The sequence below is a fragment of the Pygoscelis adeliae genome, unplaced genomic scaffold (genome assembly GCF_000699105.1).
Source record: "Pygoscelis adeliae isolate BGI_AS28 unplaced genomic scaffold, ASM69910v1 Scaffold321, whole genome shotgun sequence".
NCBI classification, from domain to species: domain Eukaryota; kingdom Metazoa; phylum Chordata; class Aves; order Sphenisciformes; family Spheniscidae; genus Pygoscelis; species Pygoscelis adeliae.
Genome location: NW_008824039.1, coordinates 450,819 through 469,369, shown reverse-complemented (window position 1 = coordinate 469,369; position 18,551 = coordinate 450,819). Strand labels below are relative to the sequence as shown.

Genomic DNA, 18,551 nt, shown 5'->3' with positions numbered 1-18,551 from the left:
TCTCTCCTTCCCCTCGTTCTGTGCAGATACAGCTTTATTCAAAAAGCTTTGGTGATTAATTTTAATGGAAGTTATAAATGAGAGCTTTATACAATTGTATCATGCGTGAAGAGGATTATTTTTCCAACGGATTACCATAAAAATGAAGTTGCTGAAAATGTGCTCTCAACTACCCAGAGATCACCTGTTCTGTTCGAGCTGCCGAATAAAGGAGCAGAAGAAGGGAGCTCTCATCTCTGATGAAAGGAAGGGTCACAAGGTGTATTACCGTACTACTGCCTGGCATCATTTCATTTCAGTCTTGGCCCTTTCCAAGCCTCTGGCTGATCCTGCAAACGCAAGCCTATAGCTCTGCTCGTTTGAGTACTCTTACAGAAGCAGACAGGGATTACGTGTGTGAGTAAAGTTCACTTGCTGAAGCAGCCTCTGGATGAGGCAGCCTCTTACACTTGGGGGGGGGGAAGGGAAGAGGGGGTCTCATGTCTGCTTTGGCCTATAAAAATTGTTGGATTCTTCAGAGTCTTTTACAGGAGAATGAAGAAAAGAGGAGACTTCAACTGGAAGTGGCCTGTGCAGGAATTACGCTGCATTGACTATGCTCTTTCTCCTGTGTTCGTACCAGACACCATCGACTACTGAGCCACACTGAAGACCAGCGCTAATGGAGGAAATTTCTGCATTAAGTAAAAAATTAAAATACCGGACCAGATTTATCTCCAGCATAAATCCATCGACTAAAAGCACCACAGAGCTCAACATGATTAACAGTCTCCGCTGAAGAGATGATGAGTGCTGATGCAGCAAGGAAGCTACACTGAAGATAAAAGAGCACTGACAATGAAGGAGTGCAGGACTGGAACAGCAACAGGTCTCGGGTCAGCTCAGAAATGGGGCTGACACACCAGCTAACAAGCACGAGAAATTACAATGGGAGATCATAGGAGAAGAGGATTATTATTGAACAGACCTTATAATCTACGTTTCTCCCCCTCGGAGTCCCATCACTCAGCAAAAACTCTACTTGCCAATACACTTCAAGCTTTCTGTCAAAGATGTCTTTAGCTGGACTGAAATACGTAGGTACACACAGCGCAGTACTGAAATGGCTTGCTAGGGCTTGGGCAAACTTCAGCATGGGAACAGCGGTTAAGCAGCAGGGACCACAGATGAAGTATCACAGAGCAGGAAACTGCCTGGATCCTGCTGGTGACCGCACTAACTTCATGAGCCAAATGTTCTCAATACCATGCTTACCTAACTGACAAATTCACATAACTTACAAACAAATTACATTTCAAACTGCCATTTCCAACAGGAAAACGGCAACAGAACAATAAGAGAAGTCAGAGGAGCAGGAGGAGAAAACAGTCTTGGGTCTCTGTACAGACCAGATTATAAACCATCTTGAGTCTTTTCCTTTGGGAGGATAGTTACATTGTATGTGTTCTATTTCTTAACAAAACAATAAAACAATGCAATTAGAAGGTGAAGGCTAAGTGCTGTGGTCTCAGTTTTCCAGCTGCCCACTCACACCTGGGGACTGTCACACCTGACCGTTCATTCTCACAAACGTAACGTGACAGAGCTCATCCCTTTCAGTGTTAATTTACTCTGGCAGCATGAGTGGAAGACGAACCAAACCCATAACTGCCTTCCATTTATCCTTTCCTGGGATGTGATCTTCCAAGCAATTTCATATATATGTTCTCATTTTAGGATTATGTCACTTGGACACATGTTAAAGTTTGTTGGGAAATTCAACGCCAATCTGGTGGAAAAGGTTTGTTTCCGAATACATCCCATTAAGGAAAGGAGTGAAAAGCACTTATATCGCACATGCCCGTAAATGCTCTTGGATGTTATTTTAACACAGTAATACCACAGGCAGCAATAGCAAATAATCTGGCTTCACCACCCATGGCACAATAGCTGTTACTGGCACAGGCCATACAGGGCTAAAAAGCTTAAGAGAAAGGAGAAGTGATGCCACTTCTGTCCAACCTGGCAAGGAGATAAATCAGCCTTTGTTCCTTCTCTTGGGGCTCTCAAAGTTGACAGGGCATTCTCTCTACTTGCCTCATATAATTATTGATCTACTGCAAAAATAAGCTGTACATGGAAAGAAAAACAAGCTACAATAACCTGGCCCAACTCACCCTATTGTGCAACCAGCTTCTGCCTCTATTGTCCAAATACAATTCAGATTATGATCGTAGGGTGTTGGGTAGCCGGGAGACAGTATCCGTCCCGATGACTCTCCTTTGATAGTACCCCCACACTCAGCTGAAAGAAACATATGGGTTAGTGAGAAGATTCATGACACATTACGGTTCTTACTTGGCAACACCACAAATCTCATCCTACGAATACAACAGGGAGTATTTCTTGCCATTTGAAGAGATTCTTAAAGCCTACAAAACCAAGATAAAGCGAGTCATTTAATTCAGCTAAAAGACCGAGTTATCAGAATAACTCTGCACTTCTGAGCACGCTCCTAACACCTGACATGCTGTCAAAGCTTCCCTCCACCTTTTTGACTTTGTAGTGAATAAAGGCAGAGCCTGCCAGCATCCTGCTTTACACGATTCACACATGTGGGGTGAAAGAGCTCAATTCTTCTGCCTGTATCTGCAAAAAGTCTTAATGATTCATCAGTGTGATAAAATGAAGAAGCCAACGTATCTGCTAAATGAACTTCAAAAGCACATGAGGATTTTGAATTAATTTTCATAATTTATCCATTAAAATTCTTTAAGTTTCCACGTGCTCTCACAGACACGACCATTCATATGTAATATATGTATAGCAAATAGGGTAAAGGCTAAGAAGATGCATAAATCACAGAAATTTGTCTTTTTACCTCAATAATCAAGGCTAAAATTCAGCAGAGAGTTACCGCATAAAGAATGGTCCTAACTCATGGGAGAATACAGAGTGCCAATGTCTGAGCACATCACTTATAACCATGAAAGCAGCCTTCTGGTTGTCGAGATCTCTCTGAGGACTAAGTCTGTAAGAACTCTGCCACGTCCTGGAAACACTAGCTAATTATGAAGCTGTCAACTAACAGACCAACAGCACTTCATTTAGGTACACAAAACTGAGTATCAGAATTTTCCAAGCAAGAAGATATCCTTCTGGAGAGCTACAGGTAAAAGGGAACTCAGGACTTAGCTAAGAAAAGACTGAGGAAATTAAAACATCTGAGGATCTGGAATCAGGTGTCATGTAGCTCTCAAATAAACATGACTTTGAACTGTCAAATGCCTGGACACGCGCTGATGTCTGCCATTATCAGAAAGCGCCACTGTTTAACACATTCAAGTGAAAGGACAAGGACTGGAAAAGCAGTAGTCTCCTTGCAGTGAAGCAAGAAACCTTGTCAAATCGGTGCTCAGAACACAGTGTTTCATGTTAAGACTGCTTGTAGAAGCTTTGAAGAGATCAGTGCTTGCTATCTGAAGATGCCTTACATAGCATCCTTATCATGGTCCTTATTAACGCAGATAGGTGCAATCAGTATCAGAGTTAACATCATATGTATTAGCAAAGGAGGAAGAAAGGGCATTCAGCGTGATGCCCACAGGCAAAGTACTTGTTAGAGGACGTTTTAAAAGCAAGAGTTGTCTCACCTACACAGGTTGGCAGGGGTTGATCCCAAGCTCTCCGCTCCCCCGTCAGGCAGACCAGCACCCTGCTGCCTCGCAGGGTATAGCCAGGGTCACAGCTAAAGGATACAGAGCTGCCAGCAAAGTGTCCCTCATCATGGACCTTGTAGCCAAACTGTGGGATGCCAGGGTCCTCGCATTTAATGAGTTCAAAACCTGGAGCAGGAGAAACAGTGTCCGTTTTCATCAGATATTTAACAGCCAGGAGATATTAACACAGGATCATACTAATATTTTCTTCTTAAAATCATTTGCTGGAGAGAAAAAACACCATATTGAAAATTAATATTTTTCTAATTAATACTTGAATGAGATCCCAGAAATATGGTATCTCAGCTTCGATCCAAAATTTCTGTATCACCACTGCCTCATTCACAACAGAAAAGGTTTGCCGGCATAATCATCTCCCTCACTCCAATTCCACTTTAGACTACAAGATCTTTATGGAAAGGACTGTTTCCTCTGGTCATGCAACTGTAACATAAAAATAGACCATTACACCTCAGATTCCCACCTCACAAGCATATGGGCCTAAGACTTACTAGAAAACTGCAGCTCAAAGCCTTTACTCGTGTTCTCGCTGTTGGTGATAAACTCAAGCCACATGCTGCTGGAAGTGCTGTTTATGCTGGTGCCGAGCATTTCAGAGCGGCTAAAGGAGCCCAGCAGGCGAGCAGAGCTATTGCTGCCATCGTAGACCTGGAAGGAACGAGAAACACATACTGGAAAACATACTTTGTTTGCTACTTTAGGGACCAAATCACCCATGAGCGCAAACAGGGACGGTTCCTTTGAAGCCAGTGAAATTATCCCAACTAAGAGTCTGACTTGATGAGACTTCACGGTGCTGCTCATCAGAGGAGTAGGATTCTTACCCTGGAGGATCCGCATCCTTCTCCTTACACCTGAGCTTATACTGCACTCAGGGCTGCGTTTTCTGAACTAAGCTCTCTTTCCAAAGGTGCAGCACAGCTACTGGGAAAAACATTTTCTCCCTACAGTGACTCTCAGATGTGCCTTGACCCCGCTATTATTTAAGGAAGAAAAAAAACCCCACCATTTTGTTTTTCTTTTAGATAGCATGATTCTCTACGAGGACAAAGAGCAACTTCTCACTAGTGGAGATTGATAGTAACCTTCCTCAGGAGCAGAGGAGAAGTTGATGACAAACCTGTTGCGAGAACATAATTTCTTTCACGACAAGTATATGCTTTGCATTAGCTGCAAATCTCTCTCTCTTTCCTGTCATTTGTGAGCTGAAAATATGTGGATTACACCTATCTCGCAGTGCAGAAGTATGGCACTTAAATAAGGACAGAGTTCTCTGGGAAGATGGCTTAGCACAGCAGAACACATCTTGTAATATTAATACGCCTCCTACAAAACCATTTTTGTGGTTAATAGAAACTCAGCCTGGATTTGTCTCCTTCTGCATAGAGTCCTGAAACTGTAAATGCAGATTAATCTAAGACTGAGTATGGGAATGCTGAAGAGCTTGAGTCTGGAGCTCTACATTTAAATAAACCCCTTTTTGGGACAAATCAGCCTTGATTCTTAAAAAACACAAAAATAATGCTAAGGACCTCACACTTCCTCATGTGTTAACAGCCTCCCCTGTGCAGATAAGAACTGAAGTTTAGCTACAAAGGAAGAACCCCTGGCATTCCAACAGATCTCTAAATCTCAGGGAGGACTTCACAGCAGAAGGTGCATCGATATGGCAAAGATATCTACATTTTTAATGGATACAGAATTTGTGTGCACATCCATCTGCAGACTGAAGCCTCAAATAACCAGCTAGGCTGAAGCGCAAAGGACATTCACTATTGCCTTAACGCTGCTGCCAGAGACTGCTCTGAGCTGGTGAAGTTCAGAGGTGCTGATTCCCTACAATTACACAATATGTTTTTAAGCACAGCAGTGACATACACTGATCAGACAGTGTCCCTGGGCTAGAAGATATTGTTTCACAGATGCATCGTGTCTTGTGTCTTGCCCTAACCTTAGAGGGGGTACACACAGACAATATTCTAGCCCAGCTGCCCTGCCTGAAGTTCAGTCTGGTCTGTGAGAATTTTGCTGCTCCCTTCAAAACGGCCGTGCCAGTCGCTGAACAACACAGCGGTGACTGTGGGTTCCAGCAGCCCTCTGAAGGGCTTCTGGGGGGATGTCAGTCCAATTCCTAGTGTGAGACTCTCCCAGAGATTACCACTGCACTGTCAGCACTGCCCGGGCAGCATTCTCCAGAGATCAGTCTCAGCTAACTCCATTAAAGTTTTTAGGACCTTCCCTTTCAGATCTTGCTCTCATTAGCAGCACGGTAGTGCTTCATTGCTAGAGATGGAAGAATTACCTTCAGGACATCTCCTGCCTCCAGTTCAAAAGTCCTGGCTTTCAACTGGATCCCCTTTCCTGGCTGGGTCTGGATGGAGTAGATGCACTCATGATTGTTGTTATAGTTTATTGGATAGTTGGGGGACAGCAGAACGCCTTGAGTTCCAGTTACAGATGAGCCACATTCAGCTATATAAAGACACAAAAACACATTTTAATAACCACATGTATATTCTAGCCATACAACACATGCAGGTGATTCCTCCAAAGGGCCACAGATGCTCACTCCTTCCTATACCCATCTGCTAACATATCCATGGACCCTATTTCCAAGTGCAGTCAGTAAAAAGAACAGTACTTAATAGCACGTCTATCATCATTAAACCCCAGGTGCCTTACAAGAGAGATTAATCCCCTCTCCTTATATGGATAGGGAAACTGAGTCACAGAAAGCTGGTGTGCTCAAATGCTATCTTGGGACCCAGTTCAGGAAAACATTCCAAAATCCCTGGAAAGCCACCACCTGCGTGAAGCAGCGCCTGCACTTCTGCTCCTTCCTGATTAATGAACCAGAAGGAAAATAAAAAAATATTGTTAGACTGAAATATTTGAAGTCTTTTCCATACTTATACAAAGCTCATCCTATACCTATAGATCATATATAAAAATCACGGTACTCATTCAACAGCCAACACAGCACACCACCGATTGCTGGTACCTGCGTTGCAAGTGCCAGAGCTCTTTGTGCAGAAAGGTATGCTTAGCGAAACTTCCAAATAATTACAAATGATAAAGCCATGTCTAAATTTCAAAATCTTCCCCAAAATAATTTCCTGAAAGCTAAGAGGGCAAAATTTGACCTTGTGTGTTGTTAATGCGGCCCTCAGCTCTCCAGTTCATCATTTGACAGTATTTTAAAGGACCTCTTGTCCCTTGCTCCCTACATTTATTTTCTTCCCAGCTCTGCAGCTAACAATTACATCCATTCCCATTACAGAAAGACAGAAAACCAGAGATCCTTTTGCCTCTCAGTTTCAGAAACTAGCTCAGATTTACATATCTTTGTTTCTTCCCAAAAGGTCACTCAAAGAACAACAGTGGGCTCAGGTTTTTCTGTGGCATAGACAAAATCGACCTTTCTTGTTCAAAAGACAAGGGGCTGGGGCCAGAGAAGGAAATGCTGAGGTGGGCATCCCTACGGACCTCTTGCTCAGGGAACTGGAGGGGCAGGGGTAGCTAATGTTACTGCAATTGTTTCTCCCTTCCCTGAGACAAGTTTATGTCCTATGACAGGTTATAAACGGCCATGATTTCAGAAAGAAGGAAATAAGGAAGGAAGGAAATAAGGAAAGAGAGAGAGTCATTTCCCTGTTGTTATTCCCTACGACCTGCAGTCCGTCCCTGTTCCGTTACATTCTTCTAGTAAGACTTCTCTGCTCCTTCACCAGACCTGCTTCCTTTTCTGCTCTGTGCAGTGTGAACAGCATTTGATTTTGAGCCAAATTTGAATTTAGAAGAGTTGTGTGACTCAAAACTTGGCAGAATGATCCTCTTTAGAGAAGGAAGAGGATGCCGCTTTGGAGGTTTGACCTATCTTGGATGTCAGGAAATCACAGTTTAATGCTTCCGGAAAATAGCGACAGCCACCCTTCACCGCTGTATTTTGTGTATTTTAATTGCAAGCTTTTAAGGACACAATCTCTCACTCATACGAACATGCCACAGTGAGTATAACAGGACTGCTATGGGCACGTCTTCACTACGTGAAGTAGTGAACAGACATTCAAGTGCATCTGAGTGCAAGACGCAGTACTGCTGTGATAGCACTGAGCTCCACCAGAGCTCACGGGACAACGTGAAAATGAGCTCTTACCTGCTGTTATCACCGGGAGGAAGCAAAAGTCCACAACACTCACAGCTCAAGGGCCTGCTTGCGAAATGGCATCCAAAGGATGTCCTCCTCAGAGGACGTCTGCTGCCAGCAGTTGTTGCCACGTCTGAGTGCCTGATTTCGGCTAGGACCATTGCAGCCTGTTTGCTACATATATATACAATCCCTCAACACATGTAAATCTGCCTTCCAACCACCATGTGTTTAGGATTTTTCATTACTCCCCGACCAGCTCCCACACAGCAAACCATGAGTTCTTGGTTTCTCAGCCTATTTACCCTGAAAGATTTGCAGCTGTAAAACACTGGCTCCCTGGTCCTTTGAGTCCTGGTGTTTTGCATGCCCAGCTGGGGAGAGTCACTCCAACTTGCCCTGAAAACAGCTTTTCTGATTAGCTAGCTCTGCCTCTCTCCACAAGTCCTCACAGCATACAAAGTTGCTGGAGCTGAGCGAAACCATCACAGCGCATGTGCAGCTTTCTGCACTGACTCTGCCACCTCTCCTGGTCCTCCAATAAAGCGTGAGGGTGAAGTAAGGAAGCAGAAGCAGATACACTGAGAAGAGGTACTTTGGAGGTGACTTTCTCCTCCTCTCTTGCCATGCATGAAAAGTGGGACATTCACTTTAGCACAGATTACCCAGGGATGACGCTGGAGACATCACCACTTGGGATCTGGTCTGAACTTAGCAGTCGGTGGGGAGCATTCCTACCCTGGAGAGAGGGGTCGGCCAAAGGAACAAACTGCTCTCCTTTCTCTCCAGACCTGTCTCTAGAACAGGAATTGAATACAAAATGTCTGGGTTGTTGGCAAAACCAATTAAATCTCCTGTTATCTTAATGGGTAAGTCTCCAATGTCCACCCACGTCCAGGGCAAGCACATATAGCTGGGTGTACAGCGGGGAGATTGTGGGAAAAAAAACTGTCACCCTGCCACCAAAGCGCTGCACAAATCACCAGTGAATTAATAATATAAAACCAACATGCTAATTCAAAGCCAGCTGCAGTAGGGACTTGGCAAATGGAAGTCAGTGTGTCCACTTAGCGATGATGTCTGAGCATCACGTTTAAAGCTTTGTTATTATTCTTTTTGATTTCTATTCCCCTGATTAGCTTTCTCTGCAACCTGATTATTATTCATGTCCTGAAGAGGCTGCTTGTCACAGCGGGATGATGCAACCCTGTGACCTAAGCATTAAAGCAGTGCTGGGAAATGCATTCAGCATGACACGACTCTACAGACTGAGAAAGTAGACTGGCTCTTGCTGGGATATTGTCTTTGCGCTGGCCCTCAAAGGTCACTAACACAGATCAGGAAAATCAAAGCAGGCTTTGCCAGACTGAAAACAGGTAAAGAGATCTGGTCTGCCTGATTTGAATGAATCTTTCATGGCTCTGGGTGAGCCAGGCAGCAGCAGAGCACTCAACAGTTTCCTACTTACTAAACTGTACAACAACAAAGTACGTTAAATCTTTTTACAAAGGCCTGAAGCACCCTTCCTCCTTTCTGCTCTCTTGCTGTAGCACATTGCTACTTTTGTTCTTTTATGCGAACCGTTATGCTTGGAGGGTTCTGTGGGCTGGGCAGGGGGGTGCTCTGCAGACCTCGCTAGACAAGACTGTCTGTAGCCCATCTGCATTAGGGACGACAGCCAGAAACTAGCTCAGTGTTGCAGATGGATTTTTCCTCTCCTCTATCCTTAGATTTATTTATTAGTATAAATAATGGCTGCGAGGGTTGCAAAAAGGACTTGCAACAGTTAGGAGGAGAAGGGGGGAAAGGTGTAAGGTGCAAGAAACCTCTGGAGGATAAGGGAAAGGTAAAAGCCAGAGGAGGTTTCCCAGAGATGTCCATACTAACATGGAACGTGCATTGCTTAAGATCACCCACCCAGAAACAGCTTTCACGTCTGGACTATTAAGTTTTACAACACTCCGATTCAAAGGGAGGATGGCCTTAAAACCATGCTGTTCTACAGAAACTATCCCAAAAGGGATGATAGGTCTCCCACACCTCGCGATTCGTTCACTCGTACAATCCCTGGGGCTCGACTGCAGCACTGTGGACGGGCTGCAGAGGCACAGGGCTTCTGCCGGTGTGTCTGCCCCAATCTGCTACGCACTTGGTGCGCCCCAACCTGGGAGAGGACTGCAGTCCTTCTGCCTGTCCCTCTTCCCCCCCCCCATTTGCAGGGCAGAAAGCTCATTCCAGCTCCCTCTCCCCCACCCCTGCACCAACCACCCTGCAAGCTGAAAGATGCCATCCTGGTGGATGCCACCCATCCCTGCCCACCTAAACAATCCAGCACAGCGTAACCAACCAAGCAAAATGAAAGCACATGACCACCTACCAACACACCTTGGCAGAGGCGAACTCCACACACGCCGTCTCCCCCCGAGGCAGGTGATGCGGGATGCACCCTCCAGCCGGTAGCCGGGGAAGCAGGAAAAGGTGAGGACATCTCCCACTCCAAACTGCAGGCCCTTTCTGATGCTGTAGGCTGGGACCTCCGGCTCATCACAGGGCTCCAAGTCATATTCTACAGGGAGCAAACGGACATTTACAGAACGGCAGGGTGACACCTCATACTCCGTTCTCCCCGGTGAGGGTACCCCAGTCCCTGAACACGAGGATGAGGAGGGAGCTCTGAGTTTTGATCCAGCTGCAGTGAAGCTCTGCAAAGGAAGCATCCATGCAAGACGTGCATCCAAGTTTGAGCCATGAAGACCAACTTGGGTTTCACTGTCGATATGCAGCCCCCATGGTGTCGCCAGGATCTTGATTTAAACCAACTCAAAATACAACAGGTCTCATTTTCTGTCGCTGTTGTCAGACAAACAAGAAACAGACATCAGTGGTGACAAAACAGGATGGAAATTTGTCATTCTCCCTCTGGTATAGTCAAATGAAGATGAATTGATCCGGATGGGATTTCTGCTGCCTCTACATTACTAATCCTGAAAATGAATGAACACAGCATCCTGCTTGGGGAATGCAAGAGAACATTTAAGCTGCTGCTAAATGAAAGGTCATGTAGCATTGTGGCTAATAGCCAAATGTCTTTGACCACAAAACATTTTGAAGGAAACCTGTTTTGAGGGTTCTTTTTTGAAAAATAACGGACCTCCAAAGTACAAAGTATGTACATATATATCTAGAGGAAGCTAAAAATATAACTGACTCCCATTTTCATTTTCCAAGAAAGGAAAGAAGTCCCCAAACACATTAAAAATAATAGTTATAACTAGATAATTTGAGGCAATTTTTTTTAAGGCAAAAAGCCATTTTTCCCCCATCAAAATGAGAGTTAATTGGAAATTTTCTGACTAGTTTCCACGGAGTATCCTATGCAAATCCCTGACTTCAGAGGCCAGAACAAAGGTATCGGAAACCAGTTCTCCCAGTGCACCAGGTTTTATCTGCATTTATGGCAACAGCTCTGTCCGTCAAAGACAGCAAACACATCAGCACTGAGCTCCACAATAAAAATGGTCATTTCTCTTCCACACCAGCAGGCTGAATCTGCAGCTGTTGCCCTCAGGACTAAAAAGTATGCCGAGATATGGAAAAGAACAGCAGCAACACAATAAGCTTTCGTCTGGTAACTGATTGTTTTACAGAACGGCTTGTCGGGGCACTCAGGCAGTAAAGATTACATTTTCTGAAACATGTGCACAGGCAAACACTTTGGCAGTCATTTGTAGGACTTTGGGTTAAAGGACGCAGTTAAACACCTTGCGCACAGATTACCCACACAAAGCGATTATTTACAAGTGTGATGATCTGTTCTGCATAGGCAAGCGTGCCTTTCTCTGAGTCTCTCCGCAAGAGCACCATGCACACGCTACTCTTCATTGACAACTTCTGAGTATCTGGAATTTCATTTGAAGAAACCAGCATTTTGTATCATCACAAACAGTCTAAGCGTGCAACAGAAGTAGCTGGTAAGCACAGGACTGGACTGGCTTACTGGAAATGCTCAAGGCAGAAGGTGTCTCACACAGCCAGCTCTTCACCAGCACAGCAGGGGCGAGAAGGGTCGCTGCAGTCAGCAAAATCCTGCAGCCCTTGATGTCCTGGTATGTGCCCCAGGAGGTCTGCTTTCATCTGATATTACAGCAGGTCAATTAAAGGAAGCCCAGCAAGGGAAAATACTGCCTCCGGTTCCCCAGCAATGCCAGTGGGCTCACGAAAACCTGGCCTAGGCTGCACGTGTTACATCTACGACAGGCTGAAGTCAGCTGCAGAGGCTGTGTCGTTGGATGAGAATCCAAGTGGAGCAATGACCCAATAGAAAAAAGAGTGACCAGGCAAACAATGGGAGTGACCAGCTCTGCCTTGCTCCTTATCCAAGAAGTCCAGATTGCTCAATGTTGCCTTCCAAAAGATCCCATCTGTCCCAGCTTCCCACGTTGGAAATGGAAATGCTGTAACTACTGCAGTGATTTTCCTCTGATAAACAGAGAAGGAAAGCATCTGGAGGAAAGAGGGATAAGCATACCCCAAGAAAACGCTAGCTGAAACTCCATAAACAGAGCAGAAAAGACGACCGTGTGGGGAGGGAGAAGGCAACAAACACCTTTGTAATGGGATTTAATTCCAGTGGGTTCAATCCAGTCATCTACTGGGGCTCAAGGCAGACAAAATTGCTACATCTGGTGATATGGGGACTGCAATGAGAACATTTCTTGGGACATGCTGTGGTTTAACGCTAGAATAATTTACTGGGTTTACAAGAGGAGTGACTGTCAGTGACCCAAATCACATGCACTGCATCAACAAAGTTATTCCCAAGATTTGCAGAAAAGCAGGAAGGAAAAGGAAGGAATGAAGTCTTTGTCCACCCCTGTCCTTACCTGAGAAGGTGATGTTGAAACCCTCATAGGACATGGAGAAGTCTGAGATGAAGCGAATTTGAGCAGAGAAGTTTCCGAAGAGCCCCGCACTGAGCGGGGCAGGGAGCCGAGAGCCCGTCAGTTGCTTCAGTGGCTGAGCAAAGCTGGTATTTTCAGTGATGAGGAGGTAGTCGTGGCCGTTCTCCAAGTGAAAGGTATGAAAGGTGAAGAACACACCTGCAGGGGAGGAAAAATAGAGGTGGCTTCAGCCAGCAGCATTCATATGGCACCCCTTCATCCCAGAGCCAAAGCCACTCTCCTCTCCCTGAGATGACACCAGAGATCTTCAATCTTCAATCCTGTCCTTTGTAACGCAGGAACAGAGATGACACAGGCCCGCTCGAGGGACGGATCAGCAGCAGAAAGGACCGAGCCCAGCAGCTTAGAGGAGTATTTCATTTTAAACATGTTGACCTTTAGATGGGTAGCAAGACCAGCAAAAGCTGTAGTTGTGAGGACTTGAAAACAACAAAACCAAGTTGTGTTCTGGAAAGAATTCATACCTAGAAAAATAGGACTGAAGCCAAGTATCAAGGTCAGAGAGGCTTTTCCAGAAGATAAAGTATGCCAGCAGTGTTACTGCAGGGACTTCATATACTTTCCTTTGATGGGACTGAACGCTGGTCCCTGGAGGATGGAGGACAACAGGAGCGATCGCACATGGACAAACCTGTTTCCTCATCCATACGTGTCTCGTGAGCCATTCACGTGCATCTCCCAAGTAAGCGCTATGTCACACAGCCACGCTCCCTTCCAGCAGCACAGTGGTGTGGCCAGCAGCGCCCCAGCACCTTGCTCCAGGGCCCAGCCCAGCCCTGTCCTGCTGCGAGGGGGCTGCTGCTGTCCCTTCCCTGCTTGTGACCCGCTCCCAGGACCTGCTGTCCCCTCCGAGGCACGTGGTAGGAAGCGCATATGCAGCCACTGCAGATTTTGGCAGGGCACGCAGAGTCAGGGTGGTTAGCCCAGGTCTTGCCAGCCATAACAGATCTTAGAAGCGAAGAAAATCCTACACTTTATTCACATTAGACTGACAAAAATAAAAACCCACAACAGATCCAGCTACAGAAAGAACAGAAAACACAGGAAAACTATTTTGTCTTTCTTCCAAATTCAATTTCAATGATTTGAAACATTTCGGTGAGAAGGCTGTGACCTTACTGCATTTGTAAATGAACAAGAAAGGAGTAATGGACTACTTAAAGTATCCTTCACACCTACAGATGCAAAATAGTAAGTACTTCAGGCTTTTGCCAATCACCTCCAGCTAGGTGATTTTTCATGCTGGAATTCAAATGCAATTAGAAACACTTATTCTCTGGAAAATAATTCCATCTTTGAAAAACAAAAAGTGGCAGCGACAGCTTTCACAGAGCAAAGCAAGGCAGGATCTTATATCAGAAACCCTGTCACATTACTGTCACACGACATTAGCAAGCTAAAGCGATGCCTAGCAATAAAAAAGCCTCTTTGCGTTTATATGGCTTCTTTCATCCGAAGATCTTCGCACGCTTTCTGAGCACCAAGGGGCAGGCTCCCGAGTCCCCCGCTCACGCTGAATTGGGCTTTACACTCCTCCTAACCCCGCTGAACTCGACAGGGCTATTTGCAGAGAAACAGACTCCTCCATGCAAACACAAGTGCTGTAATCTGGTCCTCATTAGTCACAGTTAGATCCCTACCTCCTCGCACACATCAGGGGTGCCCAGTGGCATGACCGAGTTATTTCACTTAAGCCAATGATTAACAATACAGAGACTGCCAGCCTGGTGAGACCCAAGGGCTGTCTTGCTCTGCATCCCATCTCTGCCAAAGTACAGCATCAGCTGATTCAAAAGCAAGCACAGCAAATCTGTAAATAAGGATCAGAGGAATAATCTCCTCCTTGCTCCCCATTCCCCATTAATTTCTGGAGCTCAGGATGAGACCAACCTAGAGATTGATTAAAGCTCTGGAGCATGAGATTTAATATCCATCCCAACAGTTTTTTTGTCAGCATCAAATTACAAGTCTGAATATTCCGTTTATCCCTATGTCCATCCGATTTCTTTTTGAAGGTTTACTGGTCACATGCAAGCAGTTTCCTTCCAAGAAATGAAGGACAGAGAAGTTGATAACCAATACCAAGCCTTTCCCACAGAAATCACTGGATTGGGAAGACGCAGGGCTCACAGGGTCATCTCAACTGCCCTGTTCTCTCCCCATCTTCATCCCTGCCACGCAGCTCATTGCACCTTGCTAACCTTCAGTGTCCCAGGCAGAAGTATTTATGCGACTCGCTGCTCAGCGATGACCGAAAGAGCTCTCGACTTTGGCAGTTCCTTCCTTATATCTAGGTAAATATTATATGGAGCCTGGCAGAAAATTTTTAGTTCCACGGTTCCCCCCACAGAACTCCACAAAGGTAGGAACTGTCTAATGGTTTCCAAATGTTTGTTATTCTTACCAGCAGTATAGTCAATTGAAAATAGATATGACCTGCTTTGGCCTGAAAACTAGGTGAGATGCAGTGAATACAAAATGTCTTAAGTTCTCCCTGTTTATCAACTGACAGCAAATTTATACCCTCGCCTTTACAAAACCCAGCCTAAGAAACAGAAATAATATCACTCCACCAAAATCAACACACCACCAGAGGAACACAAGCATAATGCAGTCCCCAGAACTGGGAGGACAGTCCCTGGACTCCAGGTCTTTCAAGATAACTCCAATCACAGGGCACGAGGCCTCTCCAGCAGCAGAGCCAGTTAAGGGCTGTGTAACCGTAGCCGTAAGGGCTAATTACAAACTAATTTTAAAGGATTTGTGACTCTGATTAAACCTTTACTCTGGTCTGAAATTTACTGTGGCACAAAATACCTCTGCAAATGCAGGGTTTCTTTTCCATTCTCTGTAAAAGAAACAACAAAACAAATTATAGGGAAAAGAAATCACTTTGAAATTCTCAGGTTAAAAATAATAGTCTCTCTTTAAGCATTTAAATACCTTTGAAATTAAGCTGCTTTTAAACTCAAATTGTACAGCTCAGGAGTCCATAAAGTAAATCAGTGTCTGCAGTCACATAAAAATAACTGTTGTAACAACCAACTTGTTTCAGTTAAGGGACTCAAGTGCTGGCCACGCGTGAGATGTTCATAAAGATCTGGGAGCGAATAACTTGAGACCAGCTTTTATGATGGAGATCATCCCTGCTCGGTCACTGGTTTGGCAGGGAATAGTCCAGTGGACTGGGAGGCACAAGCCCTGAACTCTGTTCTCTTTTATGGGAACTGAAAGACTCCCCAGGCCTGGGACAGCAGCAGTGCTGCAAGCCCAAGCAGTAAGGCATTAGTAGAAGTGGGTGTGGGAAACGTAAAACTAGAACAAGAAAAATCAGGTAGAATGGCAAACGCTTCAGTCATGTAAATATATCGCCTGCTCACAGCAGAATTGTTACAGCTTCTGGGTTTAGCAAGCACCAAATGTACCCAGCGATCACTGATGCACCCAGTGGCCTCCAAGAACAGGGAACTGAAAGGCAAGGACAAAGCACGGAGAAAAGCCTCCGCACTGCAAGTGCCCTGCTGATGAAGTTAGCCGAGAATGGGGTCCAGTTACGCCTTTTTTTAAAGCCTGTTCTGTTCTCCAAGGACTAAATTTATTCCATTTCAGTGGCTGCTGCTCTGACTCAGGATCACACTGTTCCACTGCTCTTTACTGAAGAATGAGAAGAAACGTTGCAGGAATGCAGAGCTGGGAGAAGCTTGTTGCAATGCATTACGCAGCAGTTTAACACAGCAACAGCTGGGAAGGTAGATCAATAAGAAAGAGAAAATGTTGTTGCAAGAGAAAGGATGTATACGTATGTGTATGTATGCATACGCACACTCCCACCAACACAGCCCAGCATCTAAATACATTTCAACATCCTCCATAAAACGTTAGAGAAAAGGACATCTTTGTTTGTCTCCTCCTTTCATTGCACTGGTAAACAAACAACTCGCCTGAACTACAGGGACAAGGAAGGAGGTTTTCCTGACGTGTAACTTAACTATACGCCAGCTTATTATAACTGTACAGTGTCCTCTACCTATCCTCTCCTCTAGCCCTAACCTCTAACTGGATTTGGAGATTTCCTGGCATCCAAGCAGCTGCCCGGGTGAAGCTTTCCTAGCACAGAAAACTCCACAAGCGCAAGAAGGGTGCTTCTGCCTGGGGGCGAAGCACTGCCGCCGGCAGTCGCAGCCCGCTGCCCTGCAGAAGGGCACCTGCGCAAGGAGAGGGATCCCACCGTGTTCTGCAGTCTATTTCTAACGAGCTCCTGGAGAACAACCTTGAAGGAAGGATACCAGCAGTGGGTAAGGAGAGGGATGAAAATACCAAACAAAACACAGTATGAACACGCTCCTTTCATTGGTATAGAAGAATCTCTTTCTTTAAACACTCAACTTCTTTCCTTCGAAGCTCATCCTTACCTTTCCAGTGCAACCCGATAGGGAAAAAGAGCGGAAACTCTTGTCAAAGGCCTGGAGACCTATAAATTTTCACTACAACTAGCTGGATTTACAGAGCAGCTCACGGTTTGGTTTTCTAATATTCATTACCTGCAGCTAAGGCTAGAATTTCCAAAGAAGCTCACAGGCTTCAGACCGCTAAAGCTAGGACCAGCTTTCCAGAGAGCTCAACATCCAGCTTCTCTTAGTGTGACAAACATGGTCCAGTTCAAGATGGTCAGATCCAGGGCTGAATTCTTCGGATGATCCAGAACTGCATCACACTGAACTGATGTAAGGGATGTGCTGTTTCCTGTACTACTGAATGGGCCACAGCAGGATCTTTTACAGGACAGGGGAGGAAAAAGCCCCTAGACTTACGTAGACATATCCCTACTATTTGAAAATACTCTGTTTTTTCGAGCCTGCCTTAGTTCCAACAGAAGACTTTCTTCTGGTGTTGGCATAAAAGCACACAGGCCATCAGAGTTGCACTTTCTCATATAAAAGAGTATCAGTTTGCTGTGCTGTGCTTAGCTTAGCTACAGGATAATGCTGCATCTCATCGGAGAGCTGAATCCAAGGCAGAGTGGATTAATGAAGAGTGGATTGCTGCTACTCAACAGAATACTTTTCACAGCATGTGATGGTTCCCTTAATGCACTGTGCTGTTCATTGACAAGTTTATTTGCTGTAATACAAATGGTATTTGCAAAATTGGCTCATGATAGCTCCCGTCGTGCTGATATCTGGTACAATGAGACAGTTATACAAGAGTGCATAAAGTTACATAAAGGGTTTATACCCTTTGTGCTTACCCCAGGCAGTACTGACTGGATCAGGAGAAATTACCCCCTGCCCTTGTACATAAAACTTGCTCTCTAATCGTCAATGATACATTTGCTTGAAATTTTCCTCCAAGACAAAAGATTGACCTGTGCTGCACTGGAGACTGGACTAAATAGATCTGCACTTTGCCTCTGTGCTGGCAATACTCCTAGCTAGTGGGGAAATGAGAGCTGCAGAACTAGGACAGAGCTGGGAACTGAGAGCCCGAGTTCTGTCCCATGTCTGGAAATGATTACTACAAGCTCCCACTTCTCAATCTGTAAAATGTTATATAGATAGTGATCCAGCACTACAAAGAAAAATAAGGCTGAAAGTACTATCGAGTACCAAATATTCCTGCAGTGGTGTCAGTGGCAGCTCGTCCTTCCTCCATGTGACATTACTAGCAATACCAGATGTCCAAACACCAGCTAACTTTCCAGAGGATAAATGCCAAAAGGTCTGA

The 18,551-nt window shown here is 45.1% G+C and overlaps 1 protein-coding gene across 1 annotated transcript in view; it reads right to left on the bottom strand.

Moving 5' to 3' along the window:
* CSMD2 (CUB and Sushi multiple domains 2) overlaps positions 1-18,551 on the bottom strand; it is a 308,935-nt gene that overhangs the window by 92,304 nt on the left and 198,080 nt on the right. Inside the window, 6 exon segments of the mRNA XM_009333469.1 lie at positions 2,157-2,283; positions 3,633-3,824; positions 4,211-4,367; positions 6,022-6,191; positions 10,244-10,432; positions 12,750-12,965. Coding sequence (XP_009331744.1) covers positions 2,157-2,283; positions 3,633-3,824; positions 4,211-4,367; positions 6,022-6,191; positions 10,244-10,432; positions 12,750-12,965 — 1,051 coding nt within the window.